The sequence below is a fragment of the Hemiscyllium ocellatum genome, chromosome 24 (genome assembly GCF_020745735.1).
Source record: "Hemiscyllium ocellatum isolate sHemOce1 chromosome 24, sHemOce1.pat.X.cur, whole genome shotgun sequence".
NCBI classification, from domain to species: domain Eukaryota; kingdom Metazoa; phylum Chordata; class Chondrichthyes; order Orectolobiformes; family Hemiscylliidae; genus Hemiscyllium; species Hemiscyllium ocellatum.
In genome coordinates, this window is record NC_083424.1 from 16,415,443 (window position 1) to 16,433,939 (window position 18,497).

The window sequence follows — 18,497 nt, forward strand, 5'->3', positions numbered from 1 at the left end:
GTGTGTGTGTATGAGAGGGGGTGAGAGAGCGTGTGTGAGGGAGAAAGAGAGCGTGTCTGTGTGTGTTGTGTATCCAGAAGTCCGCTTTGGAAGATGTTTACCTGAAAATCCAAGGCTGAATGTCCTTGACTGCTGAAGTTTTCTCCCACTGGAAGGGAACATCCCTGTCTGGCAATTGTTGCGTGGTGTCCATTCATCTATTGTCGTAGCGTCTGCTTGGTTTCACCAATATACTGTGCCTCAGGGCATTCTTGCCTGCAGCGTATGAGGTAGACAACATTGGCTGAGTCACATGAATACCTGTCCCCATGTATAATGGTAGTATCCTTGTTGATGCTCTGACATGTCTCGCAGAGTTTGCCTTGACAGGCTTGTATGGATACGATGCTCAACTCATTGATTGCCAGTTCTAATGTACCACGGTGAAAGACCGTAATGACCTCCTCAGGAAACTGACACAGGATACAACTGATAGGATGCTCTTCATCGTCAGTACTTCCTGGGAGTGGAGAGACTACACCGCATTCTTCGCAGCCTACAACACATCATTGATGACGATGAGCAACTCGCTAAGATCTGTCCTCTACCTCCACTTCTTGCCTTTAAACAACCGCCAAACCTTAAGCAGACCATTGTTTGCAGCAAACTACCCAGCCTTCAGGACAACATTGAATGCAACACTGTACAACCCTGCAAGAGCACCGACATGGATACTACCATTACATGTGGACACCACCCACCACATACACAGTAGATACTCATGTGGCCCAGCAGTGTTGTCGATCTCATACCCTGCAGTCAAGGATGCCCAAGGCATGGTATAATGGCAAAACCATGCAGATGCTATGGACACCATGCAACTATCGCTAGACAGGAATCTTCCCCTCCCCCAAGTGGGGGAACACTTCAGCAGTTAAGGACATTCGGTCTTGAATCTTCAGCTGACTGTCCTCCAAGGCAGACTTCAGGATACACAACAACAGAGTCACCGAGTATGACCCTTGATAGCCAAACTCAGTACCCATGAGGATGGCCTCAACCAGGATCTTAGGTTCATGTCACACTACAGGTGACCTCAACACTGTGTACACTCACACAAACACTTTATAAGATGCATAGACTCCCTCACTGGTGCACACTCAAACACACACTCCCTCTCCCTCACACGCTCACGCAAACACACAAATCTTTAGGGTGTATTTGCATTTGCAGATACATTCTGTTTTGACACAATTTGTAGACAGTCAATGTGACATTTTATAAACTTGAAAGAAATTCTGGGATTTGCATATTAATTAATTGAAACCTGCACCTCCATTTAATTAGTTAAAGGTTTCAGAGTCATCTCAGTTATGTTCAATTCGTTCGCATGAGTTGTATGACCCTTTGATCTTTTCCTTATAAATGATGTGTCTAAGGCCTCCCTCTCTCAGTGGCACCTGATGAAGCAGCAGCAGTGCTGCGAAAGGCGTGTTTTCAAGTGAATTCGTTGGACTCTCACCTGTGGGCGTCTTGACCTGGTCCTGGAGGAAGGAGCTGACGGTGGAATCGAATAAAAAGGCAGTGACCGCAATCTTGCGCACACGACTCGCGGGCTGCGGCTTTATTCACTCACGAACACACACCCCCCGATGATAAAGCAACGGGGATGGTGGCGGAGGAAATGAGATTGGAGCCGGCCAAAGGAGAGGGGGCTCGGTCTAAACAGTTCCGCCACTCGCTCCCAGCCCCTCAACGAGTCAGAGAGACATGGAGCCGCCAGTTGGAGTTCACCTTGGTCTGTGTTGGTAATGCAGTGGGACTGGGGAACGTCTGGAGGTTCCCGTATCTGTGCTATAAGAGTGGGGGAGGTAAGCCAGAGGCGTCAAGCGCAAACGGAAAGCCTTCTTTATTTTCAGATACTTTTAAAGGAAACTTCTAGGTGTTTCGCCCACTTGATTTCCCCCCCCCCCCGGTCAGAAGACCAGCCTCACGGTTTTCAATGGAATTTTATGGGAGAGGAATATGGAGGTCAAACAGTAGGAGAGCTATGTAAATGAGACGGGTTTCCAATGCTCTATTTGGGGAAGTGGAGTCCATGCCATGGTGAAAAAAAATGACAGCTGGTGTGGAGTAACATGTGAAGCTGTGTCCAAGGCTGGCAGAATAACTGAACCATTGCACAACGCACTTTTCAGTCTTGTTGAACTCTGACCGACCTCATTTTAAATATTGGTCTGAGATGAGAGGTCAGGATCAAATGGTTAATGTCGAAGTGTTTTGCCACCACTGGTACTTACAGTGAAGTGGAAAATACCTTCAAGCTCTTTTCGGGGGTGATTGTGCACTTGCTCTTTAAAGTAAATGCTATGCACATATCCTGAATAACATGTTAGCCGGATTATATTTTTGTTTCTTCGAGCACTCGGAAGGTGGGAGCAGTGTTGGAGCTTCCAAGTAGACTTGTTTCTGTTACACCAGCCCTTTGCTCCATCACCAGTTAATGAGTAAGGTTTTGGCAAATATTGTTTAGGTGATTTATTTTTGAGCTGTGGTCACACCCAAGGTTCAAGCAGATAGTTGAGTATCAGCTCCAAGGGGCAGTAATTCACTGCAGTAGTTGCCAGCTCACCCCAGTTTTGGTCATTGCTGGGATAGATTGGTGACATGAGCAGCCAGGACAGTGGAAGCCCTGATGTGCAGAAGACCCTGAGTGATAGGGTCACACATCTTTGGACTGTAGGAGGAAACCGGAGCACCCGGAGGAAACCCACGCACACACGGGGAGAACGTGCAAACTCCACACAGTCAGTCGCCTGAGTCGGGGATTGAACCCGGGTCTCAGGCGCTGTGAGGCAGCAGTGCTAACCACTATGCCACCGTGCCGCCCACAAGAGGCATAGGTTTAGGGTGAGGGGGGGAAAGATATAAAAGAGACCTAAGGGACAACATTTTCGTGGAGGGTGGAATGAGCTGCCAGAGGAAGTGGTGGAGGCTGGTACAATTTTCAACATTTAAAAGGCATCTGGATGGGTATCTGAGTAAGAACGGTTTGGAGGGATATGGGCCGGGTGCTGGCAGGTGGGAGTAGATTTGGGTTGGGATATCGGGTCGGCATAGACAAGTTGGACCGAAGGGTCCGTTTCCATGCTGTCCATCTCTGACCCCATGAACGTTCAGCTTCAAAGAGCAAAAATTCAGTAATGCCTAGGGGAATATGTTCCATCTGGATATGATCAGACCTGTGTGCTGTTTTTCTTCTTGCTCTGCTGAATGGGAAATGCAAGTTTGGCAAGAATATGTTCTCTTCACAAACAGAATTAAAGTAACTTTAGGGAATTGAAATCCCAGTAAATGAACATGCCATACTCTTGCTAAATGAGTGTGCCTATTACCATTTCAACACTAGTTTCTCAATATAAGAGGCTTTTTCAAAACTAATTTGCATGGACTGCGGAAAGAACAATGGCAATCTAACAACTGGATTTGAACCTTGTTGGAACAAGTAGCTTGTGATGATCCTGCCTGAAACATGAGACCGTAAATGTACATTGAGATTTTGAGTCGAATGCATGGGCCATGTTTTACATTTGCCGAGGGCTGTAACTTTACTCCACCCAGTCTCAATAGAATCATAGCTGGAGGGACTTGGAAGATGGAAAAGTAAACTCTAGATTGGAGAGTCGTGGATTTAAAATGATTGTTACAAATTGGGTTGTAGTTGAAGATAAAGGGACTTGACTTTGTGGTTTTTATTGAGGAGATGACAGATCCAAAACTAGCATGAATATTGTTTAAAGTAGTCAAATAAACCATTTGCAAATGACTTATTAACCTTCAAAGTCTCTCTGCTCTGAATTATTTTCTGAAGTATCATCACTGTTGTGTGAAATATATAGTAAACAACGCAGTTAATTTGCAGAAATAGATCTCTCAAATAGTAAAATGGTAATGATCTGATAATCCACTGAAGAGTTTTCTACCAATGAATCTATTGCAAGTTCCTTCTTGGTGATTGAAAGAATAAAGCACATCCAAGCAGTTTAAGTTAAGTTTAACGTAGGTGATGTTGTCTTTTATAAGATTTTGTCATTTTAGTTCATAATTATTTAGTTATTTGCCTTTTTGCTAGATCAGTGAGTCTTTGATTAAAGACTGAACGATATTATTGTTTCTGCATCGATGTTACTTGTATCATCCTCGCCTAAATGTTGTATCTTTTTAAAGCTCTGAGGCAGGTGTCGTTTTGAGGTCCAGGCACTGACAAACATCAGCTTTTGAGACTAATCTGTAGTGTTAAATTAGAATCATGGGTAGAAAACTTTTTTATAATTACTTTGTTTGTGCAACGAATAATGTTTTAGTTTGTGGTGAGCCATTGAAATATGTTGGTTCCCGAGTTTGTAATAGGAAATAAGACAAATCAACAAGTCAGTTGAGGATAAAGTTCAAGGTAGTGTGAAATGTGAGTGGAGGATTATGGAGCGATAGTAGACAAGAGTCTGAATTTTTTTAAGTCAGGTGGAGCAGGTACCCTCCAGAAAAAACATGAGGAACCTTGTCGCAGAGATTGTTTGTTTGCCAGATATGAATTTTGGGTAAAGTGTCCAGTGGTCTATCCTGGAGATAGATGGTTAGAGACCAGAATGGCAACAGGAGGGACTTGGGACTCTAAATCCTTAGAGATTCCGTATGTAAGGTGAATGATAAACAAAATGTGTCAAACTTAACCTACAGTACGTCAACAATTTGCATTGTATGGTATCTTTTACCATAACAAAAGATGCCAGAAGGCATCGTGGGCCATCATCAGAAAGAATTGATACTGGGCCAGCTATGGAGACATGATTACTTTTTCAAAGAGTTAGGTGTGCTTAAATGAAGTGAATCTGGAAGGGTTTAGCAGATGAGGTCACAATTGCAAAAGATGGAGTCAATAAAATTGGAGGTGAGCAAGAAGTCCGAATTAGAGGGGCCCACCGTGAAGGGTAGTGGGGTTGGAGGAGGTGGCAAAGCTGGCAAAAAAACAAGGTACAGTTTTATTTCAGCAACTCCTAGTGTTTGAAAATCAAAGTGAGCAAGCATACATTTTATTTTTCTGTTGAAGACCATATCCTGCATGAAAATGGAAATATGTGAAAGCTGCAGTGCATGAATACCTTTCTATGCATCACATATCCAACCTGCCAGTGAGTTATTTGTACTACTTCTAATCTGAAGACAGAAATTTGTAAGTATTTCTCAAACTGTGAACATCAAGTTTTAACAGTTTTTTTGGGTCCGACTAATTTAAATCCACAGTGGTCATCATTGCACATTATGTTCATTCCTGCAACACTAGATGCTGCTGCTGTTCTTCTGAACTCCACTTTACTAGTCTATTACCTTCATTTTTTTTTAACTCATTGTGGTTCTGTGCAGTGAAGGGTATCATTTTTGGCTTGATTTTTCCTGGGAGCAATTAGTTCTGTTCACGTATTTTATAGCTAAAACCAGGGAGTGTTGGGTATGAAATTTAGAGCATCCATATTTTGAACACCATGATGTTCTGCAAATCATAGAATCATATAGCAGAAAATGAGGCTTTATAGCCCATTTCGCCACCTCTTTCAGAAATCTGAAAGAAAAACAAGGTGCTGGAGAAACCCAGCAGGTCTAGCAGCATCTGTTTCAAATCCAATATTAATTCATTTGTGGGACATGGACATCAGTGGCTGGGGCCGGCATTTAATGCTCATCTTGAGTGTTTCTTGTGGCATGACTGTATCTCTCTTTCTCAGGATTTGAAGAGGGATTTCTCTAGCACTTAGTAATTTATTTCGGTTATCCAATTTTTGCAGGTTTTGCTTTATTTTCGGAGACCTATCCATTTAATCAAACATTTTCCCATAAACTTCTCAGTTTATGAAATTGGAAAGTAGTTACGGGATCTGTGACCAATGCTCTTTCAGACAGTAAGTTGTGATCTAGAAATATACAAATTTATTTCATGTTATCCCTAGTTCTTTTGACAATTATCTTCAATCTATGTCCTCTTGTCCAGCCCTTTGTCACCTAGAGTCAATTTCTCTTATGATTGGATAAGTCATGATTTTACATAGCATTATATACAATGTAGAGCGTAGAAATGGGATATTAATCCTAACTATTTTGTGCTGGTGTAGATATTGCTGCAAGTCTGCTCTCATTCTGTCTTCTGAATCTTGGCTTTTGAGCATGTACCTCTCTGAGAACTCTTCTGAAATTTAAGATCAAGGGTATCTTGCAAGAACAAGGTGCAATTTATCAAACACATGAGGTGGAGCACGATAAAATGCCTGATACATCCCTCGTCGTGCTTTGTGACCTATTTGGATTTGTTTTAAGAATTCAGTTTAAAACTGAATTGAGGTTAATTCAGTTAAGTAGCTCAACCACCAAGACAAATGAGCTGAAACGTCTCTTACTTTAACTTAAATAATTGAGACAAAAATTGATCTTGTCTCTTCCCCTGTTACATTGCTGGTGTGCCCAGTTTGATAGCTGTAAGGTAGATCAAGGGTTGAGGGTCTCTTAGAGTCATAGAGATGTGTGGCACAAAAAAAAACCTTCGGTCCAACTCCTCTATGCTGACCTAAACTAATCTAGTCTCACTTGCTAGCATTTGACTCATATCCCTCCAAACACTTCCTATTCATATACCCACACAGATGCCGCCTTAAATGTTGTAATTGTACCAGCCTCCACCATTCCTCTGGCAGCTCATTCCATACACACACCACTCTCTGCATGAAATTTTTTCCCCTGTCACCCTAAACCCATGCCCTTTAGTTCTGGACTCTCCCACCCCAAGGAAAAGACCATGTCTATTTACCCTGTCCATGCCTCTCATGATTTTATAAACATCTATAAGGTCACCCCTCGGCCTTGACAGTCCAGAGGAAATAGCCCAGCCTGTTCAGCCTCTCCCCACAGCTCAGACCCTCCAATCCTGGCAACATCCTGAAGTCTTTTCTGAACCCTTTCAAGTTTCACAACATCCTTCTGATAGGAAAGAGACCAGAATTGCATACAATATATGAAAAGTGTCCTAACCAATGTTCTGAACAGCCACAACATGACTTCCCAACTTCTATGCTCAATACTGTGACCAATAAAGGAAAGCATTTTAAATGCTACCTTCACTATCCCATCTACCTGCGATTCCACTTTCAAGGAACTCTGAACTTGCACTTCAAGGTCTCTTTGTTCAACAACACTCCCCATGACCCTACCATTAAGTGTGTAAGTCCTGCTCAGAGTTGCCTTTCCAAAATACAGTACCTGACATTTATTAAATTAAACTCCATCTGCCACTCCTTGGCCCATCTGATCAAGGTTCCATTATAACCTGAGGTAACCTCCTTTGCTGTCCAGTACATCCCCAATTTTGGAATAATCTGCCGACTTACTAACTATACCTCCTATGCTCACATCCAAATCATTTGTATAAATGATTTAAAAGCAGTGGACCCAGCATCGATCCTTGTGACACTCCACTGGTCACAGGCTTCTAGCCTGAAAACCAACCCTCCACAACCACCCTCTGTCTTCCAGCTTCGAGCCAGTTCTGTATCCAAATGGCTAGTCCTCCATGTATTCAATGAGATCTTACCTTGCTCACCAGTCTCCCTGTATAAATTTAACAAAGACAAATTCTGAAGTATTGAATTGATTTCATAAAATGTGGACACCATGTGGGTGAGTAAACGTAGGAGAAAGTGAGGACTGCAGATGCTGGACATAAGAATCATAAACTGTGATGCTGGAAAAGTACAGGCAGCATCCAAGGAACAGGAGAATCAACATTTCGGGCATAAGCCCTTCACCAGGAATGAGGCTTATGAATCTTAGTGAATCATTGCACTTCAATTAAGTCACCTTGTATTTTTTACTTTCAGCTCCATGACTTCTCTTCCTCTTTTCTGCCCTTTTTACAAATGTTTTCCTAATTTCAGGAACTGATTGGTGTCAATCCTTCACTGTCCATGACACTGTGCCAAGACACAACTATTCACCTGACTTCGCATCAGGTCCTCAATCAGTACCTGGCGGTTTGGATATGTCCTGAATCTTTCCATATGCTACTTGACTACACAATTTTAATGTAGTATGTTGGAGGGCATTTGATTATCCTAAGTTATCACCACCCACCCAGAGAATAGTGTTCCAGACCAGGCCAAACCCCCCACCCCAAAGCATTTCAAGAAAGTAGCCCACACCCTGCCCTGACTTTTCTAGTTGTTTTTTTTTGTAGATATTTTTATTGAAATTTAACATTTTTGCAAATTTACAAAAATAAACAAAACTCTCAAATACAAACATTGATGTACAATTAAATCATATATACAATAGTCATAATTTAACAAAGAAAAGAGAAAGAAAGAAAACAAAAAAAGAAAAAAACGAAAAAAGAAAGAAAAAAAAAACTCAACTTTCTACTAATCTAACCTATAACTAACCAGAGTGTATACCTAAGTCTGTTACATGCTCGGAATGTATAAACATCAAATATAATAAAACCCGTATTCGCGCCGGATTCCTCTCCCAAGGGGCCCCGGAGCAGCCCGGTCTGAAATCTTCACTAAATAAAAGCCCTTGTTAGGATAGCCGAAATATCTGCATTTATATAATTCAAAAAGGGCTGCCATATTTTATAAAATAATTCAGTCTTTCGGTGCACCATATTTGTGAGGAAGTCAAGGGGGATATATTCCATAATTAATCTGTGCCAATTTGAAAGTCCAGGGGGGCCCTCAGCCACCCAGTTCACCAAAATATTTTTCCTTGCACAGAAAGAGAGAATAGAAAATAGTCTCTTCCCATGCATATCCAGAGATGAGAGGTTCGAGAAGCCCAAAAGGAGAGATACAGGGTCCACCCTAATTTCCGTTCCTAAAATTTCTGTCAGGGTATTTGCCACTTTAGTCCAGTATCTGCGGATTTTCTGACAAGTCCACAGACAATGTACCAGAGTACCCACCTCTATTTTGCATTTAGGACAAATTGGAGATGCTCCTGCCTTAAATTTTGCCAGTCGAGCCGGAGCTATATGGGCCCTATGAAGTATCTTTAGTTGGATAGCCTGAGTTCTGTTACAGATAGCAATTCTTCTAGCATTTTCCCAAATGTCATTCCACATATCCTCAGAGATTTCTAGCCCCAAGTCCTGCTCCCATGTTTTAAGCAGGTCATCCATGTCTCCTGAGACTCCATCATGTAGCAAATGGTATATAGTACTAACGGAGGATGCCCCCGCTGGTCGTAAGACATTACGTTCTCTGTCTGATTTATAAAGACTATCTATTAATGTAGTCTTCCTCTGTATATAATCTCGAACTTGGAAGTATCGAAAGAGATCCCCATTAGGTATTCCGAATTTCAGACGCAGCTGCTCAAAGGACATCAGGATCCCATCTTTAAGTAGGTCCCCTAAGCATGAGATGCCCCTGGATCTCCAGAGTTTAAAGGTGGCATCTGTAATCCCCGGTTGGAATCCCCATGTGCCTACTATTGGTGCATGGGGGGATGTTTTATGTGAGTTACCCTCATTTTGCCTCATTATATTCCAGGCCTTAATTGTGTTTAATATTATAGGATTTTTACAGTGGTCTGTAATGATTTTCCTCTTATCTGAAAATAAAAGGTTAATAAGTGGGTATTTTACTTGGGAGGCTTCGATATCCAGCCAAATTGATTGTGGATCAGATGAAACCCAATCAGCTATGTAACTTAGTAGGGAGCTTAACTGATATTTCCTAAAGTCTGGGAAGTCCAGTCCTCCCCTTGCCTGTGGAAGGTGTAGCTTCTTCAGCTTAATAAGGGACCGTCTATGATTCCAAATAAAGGAGCCCAACCAGCCATATAATTTACGTAGAGCTAGCCTTGGCAGCATCAGCGGGAGCATTCTCATAGGATATAAGAGACGGGGCAGAACATTCATTTTAATTAATGCTATTCTCCCTAGCCAGGAAATCGGAAGGTCTCTCCATCGCTGGAGGTCCTGCCTTATCCTTTCCATTAATTGTACAAAATTAGCCCTATACAGCTGATCAAATACTGGCGTGATAAAAATACCTAAATATAAGAAGCCCTCCAGGGACCAACGGAAGGGAAAAGGGGATCCGTCCATTAAGTGGGGTATCATAGCCAGACCACCCATTGGCATGGCTTCCGATTTTGAAAAATTAATTTTATAGCCTGAGAATGCACTAAATGTATTAATAACTTGAATTAGACGAGGCACTGACATTAAAGGATTACGGAGGAATAAGAGAACGTCATCTGCATAGAGGGTAATTTTGTGTTTACCTGTACCAATCCTCGGGGCCGTTATATTAGGATCGGTCCGGATGGTTTCTGCTAATGGTTCGATTATCAGTGTAAACAACAATGGTGAGAGAGGACATCCTTGACGGCAGCCCCTACCCACACTGAAGCCATCCGATCTTAACCCATTAGTAATAACAGCTGCTTTGGGGTCATTATACAATGTTGAAACCCATTTGGTAAACACCTGTCCAACGCCAAACCTTTCCAATGTGTAAAATAAATATGACCATTCAACCCTATCAAATGCCTTTTCCGCATCCAATGAAATTACTACTCCTGGTATCTTTCCCTGATGACAGGCTTGGATCATATTCAAGACCCTTCTGATATTATTGGATGATCTGCGGCCCTTAATAAATCCCGTCTGGTCCTCCTTTATAATATATGGCAGTACCCTTTCTAGTCTTAGTGCTAACATTTTTGAGAGAATTTTAAAGTCTACATTTAGTAAGGATATTGGTCTGTAAGATGCACAATCTTCTGGGTCTTTTCCTTTTTTGAGGATAAGAGAAATATTTGCTTCTTTCAGCGTGGGCGGGAGACAGACCTGACTATGCGCAAAATTATACATATCCGTAAGTGGGTCAACCAATATTCCTGTAAATTCTTTATAGAATTCAGCTTGAAAACCATCCGGGCCCGGTGCTTTTCCGCTCTGAAGTTGCCTAATTGCCTCAAGTATTTCTTGGACTGTTAAAGGGGTATTTAGGGCCGACACCTGTTCCGGAGTCAGGCCCGGGAAGGTCAAATTTTTAAAAAATGACTGCATCCTCCTAATCCTATCTTCACAATCCTGCGATCTATATAGTTCAGAATAAAATTCTTTAAAGGTCGCATTGATCTTTTTATGATCATGAGTCAGGGTACCTGTACTTTCCTTGATGGTCGGAATAGTTTGAGGGGCTTTCTTTTTCTTTGCAAGAAATGCTAAGTATCTACCCGGTTTGTCGCCATATTCATATAATCTTTGTTTCGCAAATAATATTTCCCTTTTAGCCGTTTGAGTAAGCGCGCTGTTTAAAGCTGTCCTAAGAGCTGTAATCCTCTGCAATTTTGTGATAGAAGGTCTATCAGCGTATGCTGTTTCGGCTGCTTTTAGGCGAGCTTCGAGCAGACGCTGTTGCTCTCCCTTCATTTTCCTCTGGGTCGCTGAATAGGAGATGATCAAACCTCGTGCATAAGCTTTGATGGTCTCCCACATCATTGACGGATTGCTAGCCGTACCAGTATTAATTTCTAAAAAAGTTTTAAGTTCTTGGGAGAAGTACTTTAAAAATTTGCTATCTTTTATCAGGAAGGGGTCCATACGCCAATGCCGAGCAGATGTTCCATTGTTCTTTACCTTAGTTTCCATGTATACAGCGGCATGGTCAGAGATTGCTATAGTACCTATTTTACAGGTTGCTATAGAGTTTAGAAAAATCGATGGGGCAAAAAACATATCAATTCTTGTGTGACATTTATGTGGATTAGAGTAGAAAGAAAAATCTCTACCCTGTGGATGGAGACATCTCCATACATCTACCAATCCTAATTCTTTATTCAGGTCCGCCAGTTGTCTAGATCTGGGAGATACTCCAGCAGCACTCTTGGGAATCCTGTCTATTTCCGGATCCATAATACAATTAAAGTCTCCCCCTATAATTGTGTGACGGGCACCAAAGGCCATCAGTTTTGAAAAAGCTTCTGTTATGAATTTAAAGGGGTGTGCCGGGGGGCAGTATACATTTAAGATCCCATATTCCTCTCCATTTATGAGGGCTTTAATCAAAATATATCGTCCAGATTCGTCTTTTATCTGATTTAGAATTTTCAAAGGGAAGTTCTTCCGGACAAGAATAACGACTCCCCTGCTTTTTGAATTAAAAGAGGAAAAAAAGGCCTGATCAAATCCGCCCTGTCGTAATTTTAAGTGTTCTTTATCCGACAGGTGTGTCTCCTGTAGGAGAGCTATATCAACTCTCTCCTTCTTAAGATTTGATAATATTTTCTTCCTTTTAACTGGCGAATTACTCCCCCTGACATTCCAGGTGCACCACTTAACCGACTGTTCAGCCATAATCATCTGGACAGATCCGAGACCCCTCGGGAGGGGAAACCCTATCTAGAACATCCCGAGCATGGAGCATACAAGATTTACAAAAGTAAAGATTCTCTGATACACTCAAAACAATATAACAAAAAACTCTTTCTAAGTATAAAAAATATAAAACATTCCGAATTGGAGATTTTCTCCCTTGTTCCCAGGGAGCGTCACTTCCTCTCCCACAGTCCATCTTACCCTCTTCCAACCAGTGCCCCACCCTTGACCCAGGTGTTCCTCAATAAAATGAGGAGAATTCAAATATAATATAAAGCTAGAGTTAACAGTGAACACCCCACCCCCACCCACACCCACATCTAAATATATTTGGGAATATTAATACCATATATAACTATAAGATTACAATCTCAACATGTAATACTTAAATATAATACCACAAAATAACAGGGGAAAGAAAAACAACCCCGCTCCTAAAAACAGAAGTAAAATAGAATAAGGTAACCACCTCTCCCCATCAACATTAACCAAACGCCCCAACATATATACATACACACATAGGGGGAAAGATAAGAAAAGATGAAGGGATGTAAACCAAAATAATGGGAAAGGCAGACCAGCGTCCACAATCTCTTACAGTTTATTTAAGAGAGTCCAAGAATTCCTTAGCCTTCTCCGGTGATCCGAAGTTATATATGGATCCTTCGTGGCTAAGGCGTAGCGTCGCTGGATATCGTAAGGAGTACTGGATATTTAAGTCCCTTAAACGCTTCTTCGCCTCATCGAATGCCTTCCTCTTTCGGACCAAAGCTGGGGAGAAGTCCTGGAACAGCATGATCCTGGATCCTTTGTGGGTCATAGCTTGGGGATCTTTTCCCAGATTTCTTGAGGCTTCCAGGAGCATCTGCCTCTCCCTATAGCTCTGCAGCTGGAACAGGACTGGGCGTGGGCGCTGGGTTGAGCTGGGCCCACGTACTGTGACCCGGTAGGCCCATTCTACCCTTACCTGGCCTGATCCATTATGCAGATTTAAAAGTTGTGGCAGCCAATGCTCTAAGAATGCTGTCAGCTGACCTCCCTCTTCCTGCTCGGGCAGGCCCAACAACCGAATATTTTTTCTACGACATCGATTTTCGAGGTCATCAATGTGGTTTTCTAGGTTCTGGACTCGATTCTCGAGAAAACGGATGTGGTCGGCTGTTGATTTTATCCCAGTCTCTGAGGCTGCGGCCTTCGACTCCACCTCTCTGACTCGGCACTCCAATTCCTGAATGTCTCTGCCCTGCTTCTGCAGCTCGGCTGATAGTGCTTCTCTGCTCTGCCGAGACTCATCGATAAAAGCATCAATCTTCGCCTCCCACCTGGCAAACATCTCCTCAAAGCTCATCTTCATTGGTAAATCTCCTGAAGTAGCTGAAGACACCTTTGTTGCAGCTGAAGAGGGAGAGGGTGGGGGAGGGGTCCCTGCTTTCTTAGAGCCGCCTGTTCCCTTCCCTTTACTCATTTTCCAGCTAGTATTAGACTATTTAAATGTACTAATAGGTAACTATTTAAGGTTAACAACTATTATAAATGGTTTAGTGAGTGTGGTGGGGGTGGATAGCCCACTTTTCCCAAGTTTTGGGTAGAGCACTGTGGACTCAGTCTTGCTGGGTCGCCGCCATCTTGGATCCCCCTTCTAGTTGTTTTGAGCAGGTGTGAACTGGATATTCCAGGAGTGAGGCAGCTGGCCCAATCAATTCGTTTGAAACAAAACAGAATTTATTTGTAACGTTACCAAATGAAACACATACAAGAAAGGAGAATTTGGAATAACTTTAACCTGTCTGAAAACTGAACAGATTATCCCAGCTTAATGATGCTGTTCCAATTCCTGCAACAATCCCAATAAATACCCCTTGGGAAAAAAAAGGTAAAATCAAACACAGGATATTACAGGAGCGAGAGAGGTGGCAGAGTTGGTATAGAATGTCCTTCCATTGTAACTGTTTCTTTGGGTTCCCCAGCAGCTCCAGATTGCTAAAAATAAACAAACCAAACTAAACAAAAGCTGAGCTGGCGAACTGGCCATTCCCCTTTCATTGTACAAGTGTTCTTTTAAAACTTTGAAAGACTTTTTTTCCTGAGACAGTATTTGCTAGCTATAATCAAATTGGCCTTAAAACCCATCCAAATCAAATACATCAGAATCTATATGTTTACAACCTCAGAATAAAAACAAAGGACATCCTAACCTTGTTAAAGGAGCAGCATTGTTACAGTGGAATTTAAATCACAACAGATCATGAGTAAAAAATGGTGTTTATTTTGCAAAGTGATCAGTATTTCTAACCTCAAGAAACTACATCGTGTTTTGGCTTGTTGTGCTCAATACCCTTTTTCTCAACCAACTTTGGGACACATTCCTATCTATTTACATAGTTATTGCTTCTGTGGCTGGGTTACAACCTGTTAATTTTGTTTTTAAATAGTTTTTGTCATTAATTGCCTAGAAAAATAGATTGAAGTATTTTTGCCAAGGGGAAGTTTCCTTTTATCCAATCTGGTCTTAATTGCTCAGAGTTTTGAATACTTTAAGTCATATCTTGTCTAACTTTTAAATGTTATGATTGGACCAGACTCCTCCACTTTCTCTGGCAGCTCATTCCATACACAAACCACCCTCTGTTTGTAAAAGTAGTCCCTTAGGTGCCTTTTAAATCTTTCTCTCTCATCTTTCAATGTATTACCTCTCGTTTTGAACCCTTCACTCCAAGAAAAAGACCTTGGTTATTTCCCTATCCATACCCCTCGTGATTTTATAAACTTCTGAGGTCACCCCTCAGCCTCTGATGCTCCAGGGAAAAGAGCTCCATCCTACTCAGCCTCTCCCTATAGCTCTAACCCTGGCAACATTCTTTTTAAATCTTCTCCGAATCCTTTTCAAGTTTCACAATATCCTTCCTGTAGCAGGGAGGCCAGTATTGAACGCAGTATTCCAAAAGTGACACAACCAAAGTCCTGTACAATCGCAACATACCTCCCAGCTCTTATCTTTATTGGTCAGTTCAATGATGATAAGCATACCAAATACTGCCTTCACTACCTTGTCTACCTGGGATTCCACTTTCATGGATCTATCAACCTTCACTCCAACACTCCCCAGCACCTCCCCCAGTGTATAAGTCCTGCCCTGATTTGCCTTTCCAAAATGTAGCACCTCCTTTATCTAACTTAAACTCCATCTGCCACTCCTTGGCCCATTTGATCAAAGTCCCGGTGTACTCTGAAGTAACCTGCACTCTGACGTAATCTTCTTTGCTGTCCGCTACACCTCCGATTTGGTGTCATCTGCAAGCTTACTAATCATACTTCCTACATTCACATTCAAATCTTTTTATATAAATGATAAAGTAGTGGACCCAGCACCATTCCCTTTGGTACACCACTGGTAACAGGCCTCCAGTTTGAAAAGCAACCCTCCATCACCACCCTCTGTCTTCTCCTTTCGAGTCAGTTCTGTATCCAAAAGGCTACTTCTTCCAGTATTCCATGTGATCTAAATTTGCCAACCAGTCTGCCATGAGGAACCCTGTCAAATGCCTTACTGAAGTCCATATAGATCATGTCCACCACTCTGCCTTCGTCAGTGCTCTGTTATTTCAAAAACCTCAATCAAGTTAGTGAGATACGCTTTTCTATCAACAAAGCCATGTTGACTATCCCTAATCAATCCTTGCCTTTCCAAATACATATAAATCTTATCCCTCAGAATTCCTTACAACAACTTGCCCACCACTGATGTCAGGCTCAGTGGTATATTGTTCCCTAGATTTTCCTTATCATCTTTCTTAAATAGTGGCATCATGTTAGCCAACTTCCAGTCTTCTGGCATCCTCACTTGTGGCTATCACTGATACTCAGCAAGGTGCTCAGCAATCACTTCCATAGCTTCCACAGAGCTCTAAGGCACACCTGATCAGGTCCTGAGGATTTATCCACTATCATGCATTTTAAGACCATCACCAGCCCTGCAGTATTTTTCAAGATGTCCCTATTTAGAACTATTGAAATGATACAGAACAGAAGGGGGGCTATTCAGCCTATCTTGTCCATGTCAACCCAAAGACACCTAGATCCTCTTTTTGATCTCATCTACCTGTGCACGGCCCATAGCCCTGCAGCTTACAGAATTCAGTACAGATCCAAGTTTGTTTTAAGAGTTTAAGGTCTCTGTCTCCACCATCAATTCAGGCAGCAAATTTCAGACGCCCACCACTCTCTGCATTTAAAAAACAAGCTCATGTTCTCTCTAATCCTTCTGCCATTTTAGTTTGAATCTATGACCCCTGGTGTTTGAACTCTCTGCCAAGGGAAACAGTTTCTTCCTGTCTACTCTCTCTACCCCTCACAATTTTTTGTAGATCTCAATCATGTCACCATCAGCACCCACCACCACCACCCCCCCCCCCCACCCTCCCCCAAAAAATCATGTTTCTCTAGTCCAAGGAAAACAATCCAAACCTCTCCAATCTCTCTCCTCATTGCTACAATTCTCTAGCTCTGGCAACTTTCTATTAAATCTCTGCACATTCTCCAGAGCAGTCACATCCTTCTGGTAATGTGGTGACCAAAACTGCACGCAATAAGTGGACTTGCCAATGTCTTGCATGATTTCCTCACTATATCCCTACTATTGTAATTTATACCTCTGCTAATGAAAGACACGTTCTGTATGCTTTATATACTGCTACATTTAAGGATATATGCACACCAAGATCTCTCTTCTTCTACATCTCTCAGTAAGTTCCTGTTTGTGTTCCTTTTTTTTTACTGCATTACCTCACACTTAAGAGTTGAATGCTAGTGAAGTAACTCCACAAAGGCAGTTATCAACACCAAGGGACTCTATTATTTAATCATGCATAGTACATGACTGGTCCAGCTAGCACAGAGCCAGTTTCTAGTGTGAGCAGAACCCCTGACATACCTGTTCATATGTCAGCTGGGCTCCTTGATTGGTGCTGTTAACCTGGGTCAGTCTGGGAGCTCTTATTCAATGAGATCCAGCTGGCTGACCTGTTCCAATCACTACATCAATCTGCCACTTTCCTTCCCAATCTGCCAACCCATTGCTCTCTCTTTAGAGCTTCCAGCTCTCCTCTACACTATCTACAACGTGGCCATATTTTTATTTTTGTCGTCTGAACGCTTCCCAATTGTAGCCCCCATGTTAGAATCCAAATGGTTATAAAACAAACCACAGGGGTCCGAACACCACCCGTGCGGAACATCACTTGAAACAGCTTTGCGTTCATGAGGGCAGCCATTCAGCATTAACCTTTGTTTCCTGTCACTAAGCCAAGTTTGGATCCAATTTGACACACTTCACTGTATCCCTTTTTAAAACAATTTAACCACATTTGCATTCCTTCAGCACCTCGCCTGTGTAAAGTGAAGATGTGCAGATGCACATGAAAATCCAGAAATGAATTGGTATAGATGCAACACTTCACCAGAAGATGTACTGTTGAGAATTTCAATTTTTGTGCTGCAGTATTAAAAATAGTTTAAATGTCTTATTAATAAAGTGTAACTGGATTTATAATGCTGTCAGATTATAACCACTTTTGAAAAACCTGGAGTCTGGTCCTAAAATCTAACTTTATTTGTAGAGTGACAGACTTTCCATTCTGATAATTCCAAGGTTTCTAATTTTTTTGTGATATACCCATTTGAAACTAAAATATCAATAATTGCTTTTGTTCCATTTATCCATTTTTAACTTTATTTTCTTATACATTTTGCTAGTTGGATTCCTGTGTTTTTTAAAAAAAAATCTTAACGGAGTTACTTATTCAAACTGATAGTGTCACTGTTAAATGCATGGATGTCCTCTTGATTTGCACCAGATTCAAACTAATATCAGGAACAAGAAATTTTATGCCACAAAGATTTTGTCTGACTTGGTTTGAGGTAACCCTGCTGTTTTCCAGTTGACCACAGAATGTAATATGAGCCAAAATATGCTTTCTGAAAAGATAGCAAAGCAGAGTTAATTGTAACTTTACACTTTGAAAGCGGTATCAGCTTAGTTTTTAAAATGATGGGCCACATGGCCTCTTCAGTGCTGTGCTATTGCAGATGA

General features: G+C 41.8%; 1 protein-coding gene across 1 annotated transcript in view; it reads left to right on the plus strand.

The window, feature by feature from the left end:
• Window positions 1–1,548: 1,548 nt before the first annotated feature.
• LOC132827069 (sodium- and chloride-dependent GABA transporter 1-like) overlaps window positions 1,549–18,497 on the plus strand; it is a 118,331-nt gene continuing 101,382 nt past the window's right edge. The window contains exon 1 of the mRNA XM_060843514.1: window positions 1,549–1,850. Within this exon, the coding sequence (XP_060699497.1) occupies window positions 1,649–1,850 (202 nt within the window). The 5' untranslated portion in view covers window positions 1,549–1,648. The remainder of the gene's footprint in view (window positions 1,851–18,497) is intronic.